The sequence below is a fragment of the Lissotriton vulgaris genome, chromosome 5 (genome assembly GCF_964263255.1).
Source record: "Lissotriton vulgaris chromosome 5, aLisVul1.2, whole genome shotgun sequence".
Lineage (NCBI taxonomy): Eukaryota > Metazoa > Chordata > Amphibia > Caudata > Salamandridae > Lissotriton > Lissotriton vulgaris.
The window spans coordinates 467,882,271-467,894,173 of record NC_141693.1 but is presented as its reverse complement, the minus strand read 5'-3'; the positions used below and the strand labels follow the sequence as shown (position 1 = coordinate 467,894,173).

The 11,903-nt window shown below is 44.1% G+C and overlaps 1 protein-coding gene across 1 annotated transcript; it reads left to right on the top strand.

Annotated features, from left to right (window-relative positions):
* The first annotated feature begins 1,341 nt into the window (after positions 1-1,341).
* On the top strand, positions 1,342-7,563 carry LOC147711096 (uncharacterized). The gene is made up of 3 exons (XM_086920108.1): positions 1,342-1,779; positions 6,272-6,487; positions 7,303-7,563. Exons 1-3 carry the CDS (start codon positions 1,342-1,344, stop codon positions 7,561-7,563), a joined length of 915 nt encoding a protein of 304 aa, XP_086776234.1.
* Positions 7,564-11,903: the final 4,340 nt, after the last annotated feature.

Below are 11,903 nucleotides of genomic sequence, written 5' to 3'. Positions count from 1 at the left end.
AAATTACTCCAACAGTTGCCCACAGATCCTACTAAAACAATGAGCCTGCCATCAATATTACATATTGCATTAAAATTAAGATATGATTTAACTAACAATATAAATGTCAATGATGGTTTAACAAATGGTGCACCAGGTATAGTAGAATTTGTAGAAGTTATCAATAACAGCCCAAATGTAATTTGGATTAATTTTGATAAAGAAACAGTAGGCAAATTAACAAGACAAGAAAACAAACACATATATCACAGTAATATTTTGCCTCATTGGACACCAATTCATGCTATTACACGGCATTTCCCATATACCCAGAAATTTATAACAATTATACGCAAACAATTCCCATTGCGACAATCATCTGCAAGAACTATACATAGAACACAAGGAGAAACAATTGAGCCCCTTTACATTCACTTTAACAACAGTAAAGTACATCATATGCATTACGTAGCTTTAAGCAGAGCTAAATCATTAGCCAACATATACATTAGAAACTTTCAGAAAGACAAAATAGCTGTACATCCAAAAGTACATGAAGAAATGACACGTTTAAGAACACACATGCAATTACAAATATCAGTACCACAATTAGATAGCTATAAACAACAGTGTAATATAATTGTCCATAACATACGGTCCTTGCAAAGAAATTACACTGCTATTAAATCAGACAAAAATATCATGAACAGTGATATTATATGCCTCACTGAAATAAACACAACTAGAAAAGCAGATAAGAATACGTTCTTAATAGAACAATATCACCTAGTATTATTCGATAAATTTCACAAACAGCAAACAAAGCATGGTATTGCCATTTATTACAAGAAAAACATGCTTTTATCGCCAATATATGAAACACAACACGAAATTGACTTTTTATTTTTCACTCAGCATCTTAATGATTCTGAATACTTATTTATTATACTGTACAAACCACCACATGTACGTTTGCAGACATTATTACAAGTTTTAAGTAGCATAATTAACTTTTATTCAAATTCGAAATATGTCATCATGGGAGACTTCAATATATATATATATATAACACAAATGTCACCAAACAGAACTTTGCTATTAGAATATATGCTGCAGCAATTTCAATGCCAGCAAAACATACAACAATACACAACAGACTACAATTCAACACTAGATCACATCTATACTAATGACAACATCATGCACTACGGTACATTAGAATCATATTATAGTGATCACAAAGCATTATGGGTGGCAGTTTAAAATGCAAACACTTCATTAACATGCTATTTTATTACAGGTAATAGCAAAAGGGGAAAAATTTATGTTCAGAATGTGTACTAACATTTACTCTCGTTTCAGATGATTTCCATACAAGACCTCAAAAAATCTAAACATGAAGACAACAAACCGTACCAAAAAACAATCAGAGCCAACATTGTAAAATGTTCAACAAAAACAAACTATACAAATGCAAAACAAGAGAACAAAGTCATGTATCATCTAGCTCTAGCTGATGAAAGTAGTTGCATTAAAGCAACATGCTACAATGAGCAATTTTACCAGCAAACTAAAGAAGGACAAGCTATTATGATTCGAAATTTCTTATCCAAAAACAATGTGATTATCATCACGAAACAAACGAAAATATCCCGCATGATCCCCTTAACTATACCTCAAGAAATTATACAAGAGGCAGAATATATCCTACAACCCCCTGCTCCACCAATATCACCTATAAAAACAGTTAAAGCAGCTACACTACGCTCATTAATGAGCATTTCTGGGACAATTGCAGAAGTAAGCTTATAAAAATAAACAAAATTATCACACACACCCTTTAACACACTTTTACACACACACTATATACCACACACTCTTTCACGCATACTCTTGCACACAATACTTACTGCACAATCTTTCAAACATAAACTAGCAAACATTGTTTCACACACACACAGTTCAAAAACAACACTCTATTATACGGGTACTCATAGTACGGCCCGCGGGCCAGCAGCGGCCCGGCAAGCCTTCCGTGGCGGCCCGCGGACCATGAGAGATAGTACCTGTGTTTACAAAGACTGTAGCAAAACACTCTGCTGCTCTGTGGGGGCCAGGCAATTTATTCCTGTGAAGCCAGAGTGGATCTGCAGGGGCGCCAAGAGGGTGTGAAATACAGCAATGCCCCATTCACAAGCAAATGGTCTTTTTGAAGACCTGTGAAATGCTCGGGTGGAGCTGTGTGTCTGTGCCCGCTGGGAAAGCAGGCTGGGGAAGCTGTCTCAGTCCGGGAGACACAGGCAGGGTGGGGTGACAGAGGGAGGTAGAGGGATGGAGGTAGAGGGACAGAGACAGAGGGAGGGAAGTGGAGACAGAGAAAAGGAGACAGAAAAAAGGGAGACAGACAGAGGGAGGAGGGCGATAGAGGGATGAGGGTGACAGAGGGATGAGGGCGACGGAGTGCGGGAGGCACAGTGAGGGAAGGGGAGTGAGGGAAGGGGAATGAGGGAGGGAGTGAGGGAAGGGGAGTGAGGGAGTGAGGGAGTGAGGGAAGGGAAGTGAGGGAGTGAGGGAAGGGAGTGAGGGAAGGGAGTGAGGGAAGGGGGAGTGAGGGAGGGGAGTGAGGGAAGGGGGGAATGAGGGAAGGGGAATGAGGGAGGGAGTGAGGGAGGGGGGTGAGGGAGTGAGGGAAGGGGAGTGAGGGAAGGGAGTGAGGGAAGGGAGTGAGGGAAGGGGAATGAGGGAAGGGAATGAGGGAAGGGAATAAGGGAAGGGAGTGCGGGAAGGGGACTGAGGGAAGGGAGTGAGGGTGTGAGGGAAGGGGAGGGAGTGAGGGAAGGGGAGTGAGGGAAGGGGAGTAAGGGAGGGAGAGGGGCAATAGGGGGAAGGAGAGTGAGGGAAGGGGAGTGGGGGAAGGGGAGTGAGGGAAGGAGTGAGGGAATGAGGGAAGGGGAGTGAGGGAAGGGGAGGGAGTGAGGGAAGGGGAGTGAGGGAAGGGGAGGGAGTGGGGGAAGGGGAGTGAGGGAAGGGAGTGAGGGACGGGAGTGAGGGAAGGGAAGGGGAGTGAGGGAAGGGGAGTGAGGGAAGGGAGTGAGGGAAGGGAGTGAGGGAAGGGAGTGAGGGTAGGGAGTGAGGCGAGGGAGTGGGGGAGGGAGGGAGGGAAGGGAAGTGAGGGAGTGAGGGAAGGGGAGTGAGGGAGGGAGGGAAGGGGAGTGAGGGAGGGGGTGAGGGAAGGGGAGTGAGGGAGGTAGGGAAGGGGAGTGAGGGAGGGGGTGAGGGAAGGGGAGTGAGGGAGGGAGGGAAGGGGAGTGAGGGAGGGGGTGAGGGAAGGGGATTGAGGGAGTGAGGGAAGGGGAGTGAGGGAGAGAGGGGAGTGAGGGAGGGAGTGAGGGACGGGAGTGAGGGAAGGGGAGTGAGGGAAGGGGGATGAGGGAAGGGGGGTGAGGGAAGGGGAGTGAGGGAAGGGGAGTGAGGGAAGGGGAGTGAGGGAGAGAGGGGAGTGAGGGAGTGAGGGAAGGGGAGTGAGGGAAGGGAGTGAGGGAAGGGAGTGAGGGAAGGGAGTGAGGGTAGGGAGTGAGGCGAGGGAGTGTGGGAGGGAGGGAGGGAGGGAAGGGGAGTGAGGGAGGGAAGGGGAGTGAGGGAGGGGGTGAGGGAAGGGGAGTGAGGGAGGGGGAGGGAAGGGGATTGAGGGAGTGAGTGAAGGGGAGTGAGGGAGAGAGGGGAGTGAGGGAGGGAGTGAGGGACGGGAGTGAGGGAAGGGAAGTGAGGGAGGGAGGGAAGGGGAGTGAGGGAGGGGGTGAGGGAAGGGGGTGAGGGAAGGGGAGTGAGGGAAGGAAGGGGAGTGAGGGAGAGAGGGGAGTGAGGGAGGGAAGGGGAGTGAGGGAGTGAGGGAAGGGAGTGAGGGAAGGAGTGAGGGAAGGGGAGTGAGGGAAGGGGAGTGAGGGAGGGAGTGAGGGAAGGGGAGTGTGGGAGGGAGTGGGGGAGTGAGGGAAGGGGAGTGAGGGAAGGGGGAGTGAGGGAAGGGGAATGAGGGAGGGAGTGAGGGAAGGGGAGTGAGCGAGTGAGGTAAGGGGAGTGAGGGAAGGGGAGTGAGGGAGGGAGGGAAGGGGAGTGAGGGAAAGGGAGGGAGGGAGGGAGGGAAGGGGAGAGAGGGAGGGAAGGGGAGTGAGGGAGGGGGTGAGGGAAGGGGATTGAGGGAGTGAGGGAAGGGGAGTGAGGGAGAGAGGGGAGTGACTGAAGGGGGGAGTGAGGGAAGGGGAATGAGGGAGGGAGTGAGAGAGTGAGGGAAGGGGAGGGGAGTGAGGGAAGGGGAGTGTGGGAAGGGAGTGAGGGAAGGGGGGAGTGAGGGAAGGGGAATGAGGGAGGTAGTGAGGGAAGGGGAGTGAGGGAACGGGAGTGAGGGAGTGAGGGAAGGGGAGTGAGGGAAGGGAGTGAGGGAAGAGAGTGAGGGAAGGGGAGTGAGGGAAGGGGAGTGAGGGAAGGGGAGTGAGGGAAGGGGAGTGAGGGAGGGAGTGAGGGAAGGGGAGTGAGGGACGGAGAGAGGGAAGGGGAGGGAGTGAGGGTGAGGGAAGGGGAGTGAGGGAGGGAGAGGGGGAATAGGGGGAAGGGGAGTGAGGGGAAGGGAAGGGGAGTGAGGGTGAGGGAGGGAAGGAGAGGAATGGAGAGGGAAGGGAGAGGGAGGAAGAGGGAGGAGAGGGAGGGAGAAGGAAGGGGAGGGAGAGGGAAGGAGATGAAGGGAGAGGGAAGGAGAGAGGGAGAGGGAGTGAGCCGGTCAGAATGAGGGTGAGATAGGGAAAGATAGGGAGTGAGACAATCAGAGTGAGTGAGACAGAGGGAGACCGGGGAGGGAGAGAGGGAGATAGAGGGATGGAGGGAGGGAGGCAGAGAGAAATAGATAGAGGGAGGGAGTCAGAGAGAGGGAGAGAGCGAGAGAGAGAGAGATGTGTGAATGCCGGGTCTGGTGGCTCAGTGGACGAAGGCGTCTGCTGCAGGGACCTGTGTTCAACCTCATGGTCACAGTTTTTTTTGTTGCTCTAGCCCCGCCCCCCCCCACTGACCCCCCCCCCCCACCGGTGCGGCCCTCGGACACAAACCACACTGTAAATTTGGCCCCCGAGAGAAAGTTTGCGAGTACCCATGCTCTATTACATACTATTTCGCGCACACACTATTACACATACACCCTTCTTTCACACACTACTTTCTACAACACACTCTTTAACTACAACAATATTAAACACACACACTCTTTACCACTAGCACACTATTGCACCCACACAATATACAACACCCTTTACAAAACACTTACACAGTCTTTAAAAAATACTATTACAACAATTCTTACACACAAACACTTTCACAACAACACTCTTACACATCAACACTCTTACACCCAAACACTATTACACACCAACACACTATCACAACGACTATTCACAAACACACTTTCACAACCACTATTTACTAGCTACATCACTTCACAGCCATACTCTTTCACAAACACACTGATACAAACACACACTCTTTCACAACAACACTATTTATCAAAACACTCTTCTACAAACGCACTCTTTCACAAACGCACTCTTTCGCAAATGAACTATTTCACAAACGCACTCTTTCACAAACACACTCAAACACACTCTTTCACAAACACACTCTTTGACAGGCACACTCTTTGACAGGCACACTCTTTGACAGGCACACTCTTTGACAAGCACACTCTTTGACAGGCACACTCTTTGACAGGCACACTCTTTGACAGGCACACTCTTTGACAGGCACACTCTTTGACAGGCACACTCTTTGACAGGCGCACTCTTTGACTGGCGCACTCTTTGACAGGCGCACTCTTTGACAGACGCACTCTTTGACAGACGCACTCTTTGACAGAGGCACTCTTTCACAGAGGCACTCTTTGGCAGACGCACTCTTTGGCAGACGCACTCTTTGGCAGACGCTCTCTTTGGCAAACGCACTCTTTGGCAAACGCTCTCTTTGGCAAACGCTCTCTTTGGCAAACGCTATCTTTGGCAAACGCTATCTTTGGCAAACGCTCTCATAAAAAAACACACTTTCACACACACTCTTTCGCAAACACTCTTTCGCAAACATTCTTTCGCAAACATTCTATCACACACTCTTTCATATAAAAAACACACTTTCACACACACTCTTTAACACACACATTCTACTACAACACTCCCACACCCACTCTTTAACACCCACACTCTTACACACCAACACTGTAACATAATAAACAAATTTCTATTACAAATTTTCTGTCTTACAGGAAGAAGAAACAAAAACAATTATTATTGCTGGCCAAGATACAAAACTTAAATCAATAACTGTGAAAGATACAACGGACTCAGTGAAAATAACTCTTTGGAGAGATGCCACAGACTTCCCGATAGAAATTGGTTCCTACATAAAGATGACGCACCTGACAGTGCATGAATTTAACAGCAATAAAATGTTGAACACAACAAGAAATACACAATTTCAAGTAAGTACAAATTATTAAACTATTAATACCTTGCTCTACTACTCAATCTATACTATTTACTTTTTAAAACACTATAGAACTCTATATTCACTAAATACAATTCCCTCTAACTCTCTCTTCTAATACTCACTATCTAAATCGGTTAAGCTATACTACATATTCTACTAATCACTACTATAAAACTCACTAATACTCTCCCCTAATAAATCTACTACTCAATCTTTACTACTCTCTCTTTATTACTCACACCATAAAAAAACACATTATTACGGAAAAATAACTTTCACTATTTCAAAATAACTTACTAATAATGCCCAACTATCACTTACAAATATGACTTTAATACTAACACTTTAGTACACAATTTTTTGTCCCTTTCTAATTCTCTCTATACTAGTACGCCAATAACTGAAATACTCCCACAAATATTCGACAATGCACTAAAGAACTCATACACACTCTACTAATAACTCACAAACTCTACTCAGACTGCACTATTAACTATAATCACTATTTACAATACTACTCTAAAACACAATACTAGTACCTACTAGTCACTATTTATTAATACGTATTTTACTAAAGTAGCTATAACATTACAAAACAGTCTCTAATCCTCTATTATACACACTATATTATACCTTTTCACTATCTTTACTCACATCTATCCTTTCTTGAAATATCTTCACCACTTATTAACATGATTTAAGCCTGCATATAACAAGAATTTTTTCCTTAGGTCAACACAAAAAAAAAAGAAACAAAAGAACTTCAATAAAAATTAATGAACTAACTCTTTTCTTTTTCCTTCACAGAAAATACAACCACCACAAGAAGAAATAAATCTGACTATATATGGGCTAGAAACTGCAAATCAGGAACACTGTACACTAAATGTACATATTGAGAACGCCGAAAATTTACAATCTGTGGAAATAAATAACACTATTCTAATGGACTTCTTCAATATACCAGCCGACATTGACGACATTCAAGAAGCTCTAATGCCTAACTTGCCAAAAAATGTTAATGTCATTTTTCAAAATGGATACATACTAAAAATACATGAGTTGTAAAACAGGACACAATACTTTACTGTAAATAGAAGTAAAAAAAGAAAATATTCAAATTATGTTTCATAAAAAATGCAAAAAACCCCAGTATTTTCATTAAAGTTTAATTTGCTTTTGTACAATAATAGTAAATATATTTACTTAAATAAAATTTTTAAACCTTCTTATCTTGTCTTTGCATTATTATTTACAAACTACATAAGATATGTTACTGGACAAATTTAGTTTAAAGAGACTACAACAAATGCACTCATTCTATGTTCTATAGCAAATTGATCAAAATGCCTAAGATATGTTACTGTGCAAATTTTTTTTTTAAAGAACCTATACCACATGCACTCATTCTATGTTCTGTAGCAAATTCATCTGTCTTATACCTTCAGAAAGAATGGTAAAAAAAACCATATCCCACGTTCATTAGAACTGCTATTCAGTGATAATACTCACAACAAGCTAAACAATGTGAATGAGATAGGCACTTACAGTCCATATCTATTTTCGAACTGCATAACATGTTACTGTGCAAAAATATTGTTTTTTAAGCTATAACAAATGCACTCATTGTATATCCTATAGCAAGTTCATCTGTCTTCTAACTTCTGAGTGAATAGTAAAAAAAATTACAAATCACAAGTTCATTGGAACTCCTATAAGATATATTGTCCCACATTACATTTGTAATATGAGCAATTCAAGTCAACAATAAGCATTGTGAGCTTCGAAAGAAAATAGTAAAAAAAAATACTTCAAAAAGACTTACAACTGCAAGTGTCTTTCAATATCATTTTTTTGTAAAATTAAGAAAGAATCTATTCTTTATAATAAACAGTTGCAAAATAACTCTCCAAAGCTGTATAGACTCTGAGGGCCTCATGTACAATGCCAAACAGTGTGTTAAGCTTGCAGTGTGTACGACTTGCAGAGTATAGGGCTTGCAGTCTGTAGAGCTCGCAATGTGCGTGGAGACTCCCCGTATGTGAGAGGAGCTCGCAGTGTGTGAGAGTACATCACAGTGTGTGTGCCTCACAGTGTATGGAAAAAGCTTGCAGTGTGAAAAGAGCTCTGGGTGGGTGTGTGAGGAGCTCTGTGTAAGTGTGTGTAGGGCAGAGGTCTTCAAACTTTTTGATGCCGAGACACACTTGCGAGACACACTTGTAAAAGATTTTTTGGCATAAGGACCCCCTTCCAACAAAAGTTTCTAGAAACTGGTACTCCTCATCAACTTTTGACAACAATAAATGCGCCTGTTAGACCTCATCACATCCAACCATCATTCATCCACTCAAACTTTCACACATCCATCCATCCTTTCATCCTTCCATCCATCTATCCTTCATCCACATTTTCTTCTTTCCATCCATACATCCATCCTTTACACATCCACCCTTCTATCCATGCACCCATCATACAGCCACCCACCTTTTCACACATCCATCCATAATTCATCCATGCAAGCGTTTATCTATCCATCTACCATTTCATTCTCCTAACTATACATCCATCCACCCACCCTTTCATCCATACATCTATCCTTTACCCATACTCCCTTCTATCCATCCACCCATCATTCGTCCTCCCACCTTTTCCGACATCCATCCATCATTCATCCATGCAACATTTTCTCCATCCATACATCCATCTAACATTTCATTCTCCCATCTATACATCCATCCACACACCCTTTCATCCATCATTCATCCACTTACCTTTTCACACATCCATCCATGCAATGTTTTATCTATCCATCCATCCTTTCATCCTCCCATCCATACATCCATCCTTCATCCATCCACCCTTTCATCTATACATCCATACGCCTACCCTTTCATCCATCCACCCATCATTCATCCCACAACCTTTTCACACATCCATACATCATTCATCCATGCAACGTTTTATCCATCCATACATCCAGCCACCTTTTCTTTCATCCGTCCTTTATCCGTCCACCCTTTTATCCTTCCATGCATCCTTTCATCCACACTTTCATTCATCCATCCTTCATCCATCCACCCTTGCATCTTTCCATCCATACATCCTTTACTCATCCACCCTTCTATCCATCCACCCATCATACAGCCACCCACCTTTTCACACATCCATCCATCATTCATCCATGCAACCTTTTATCCATCCATACATCCATCTACCATTTCATTCTCCTAACAATACATCCATCCATCCTTTCATCTTTCCATCCATACATCCATCCTTTACCCATCCACCCTTCTATCCTTCCACCCATTATTCGTCCACCCACCTTTTCAACGATCCATCAATCATTCATCTATGCAACATTTTCTACATCCATACATCCATCTGACATTCCATTCTCCAATCTATACATACATCAACGCATCCATCCATCCACCCATCATTCATCCACCTACCTTTTCACACATACATCATTCATCCATGCAACCTTTTATCCATCCATCCTTTCATTCTCCCATCCATCCATCCTTCATCCATCCACCCTTTCATCTATACATCCATCCACCCACACTTTCATCCATCCACCCATCATTCATCCCACAACCTTTTCACACATCCATACATCATTCATCCATGCAACCTTTTATCCATCCATACATCCACCTTTTCTTCCGTACGTCCTTCTTCCGTCCACCCTTTCATCCTTCCACGCATCCTTTCATCCATTCATCCACACTTTCAACAATCCATCCTGCATCCATCCACCCTTTCATCCTTCCATCCATACATCCATCCTTTACACATCCACGTTTCTATCCATCCACCCATCATTCATCCACCCACCTTTTCACACATCCATCATTCATCCATGCAACATTTTATACATCAATCTGCACATTCTTCAGAAGTTATGGGGTTTTTCAAACTAGTAAAGTCACTGTGCAATATTGTGCCTATGCATGGTTCTGTCTGTCATCCTCATGTGCCTTATTAATGTTTTACAACAATACGTGCACTCGCATTCTAAGACATTGACCTCATTGTGTATGTTGTTTAAAGAAGTTTCTAAGCAGCTGCCTGCGTCCATCTGAGAGTGGCTTGTATAAGATATATTGTCCACCATTGTATAGTTAGGAACGTATATATTCTTTATAATGAACAGTAGCAGAATAACTCTCTCCAAAGGTTTATAGAACTCTAAAGGCCTAGTGTACATTGCCAAACAAGGGGAGGGCTCTCTGTGTGTGGGCGGGGGGGGGTCTGTGTGTGGGCGGGAGGCTCTGTGTGTGGGGGGGGCTTTCAGTGTGTGGGAGGGGCTTTCAGTGTGTGGAGGAGGCTCTCGGTGTGTGCGGGCTCTGTGTGGGGGGTGGCTCGCAGTGTGTGGGGGAGGCTCACATTGTGTGTGGGAGGGCTCGCAGTGTGTGGGGGGGCTCGCAGTGTGTGGGGGGGGCTCTGTGTGGGTGTGTGTTGGGGGGCTCTCTGTAGGTGTTTGTGGGTGCCATTTGCGAAAGATAAAGCTAGTGGCATTGCAAATAACAATGCCATTTATTTATGTCAACAAAAAAAAATTGTCAAGAGCTTTGCCAATAGCTCAAACTTTAACAAAGGCAAAACCATTGCATTGTAAATGCTTGTTACATTGAGTGAGGGGTTCATTTGTGATTCCATTATTTATGTGGTTTCTTGCTGTTTTGCTTACCCTCGATGTTTGAGCTTGTGTATTTGCTGTTGTTCACAGCGCTTGAGGTTGGCTCTCTGGTGTTTTTTGAGTTTTGCGCCCGGGGCCGCAAGGTCTGTCTTCTGTCCTAGCGCAGGCAATCCACCTCCTGCACCAGGGAAAGTTTTGTAAACCCCATCCTTGCGGCTGGGTGAACTTGCTCATTATCAGATTCACTTCCTGGCACTGAGCTTAGATCTGACATTGAGGTCGAGGAATGTGCCATGTCACCGACTTTTGCTGTTGACATTGTAGTTTGCATTTGATTCTTTGTGCTTTTAAGGGAATCATATTTCTTAGCTAAGGTAAAAACTTGTCAGTTTTGGTAGTCAAGGTATTCTCTTTGAAATTTGAAAGCCTTTCGCTTTTTAATGATCTCCTCATCTTTGTGCAAGCGGCTCAACATTTCATCATAGTATTTTTTCTCGCTGTCTGCTCATTTCATCATTCAATTAATCCACTGTGATCTGTAGCGCCGCACAGTCACTTTCGTCATATTTTACCAGAATTCTTACTAATTTACAAGAAGACTCCAAGTTGCACTCTGCCCACTCAACTAGCATGTTGGGGTCGGGATTCTCATAACTGGGCACCAGTATGATGTGTAACCTACGCGGGAATGCCCCAACATCTAAATACCTAGATAGCGACCGATGTTCCCACCACTTGGACTGCTCGGCGCACATCACTT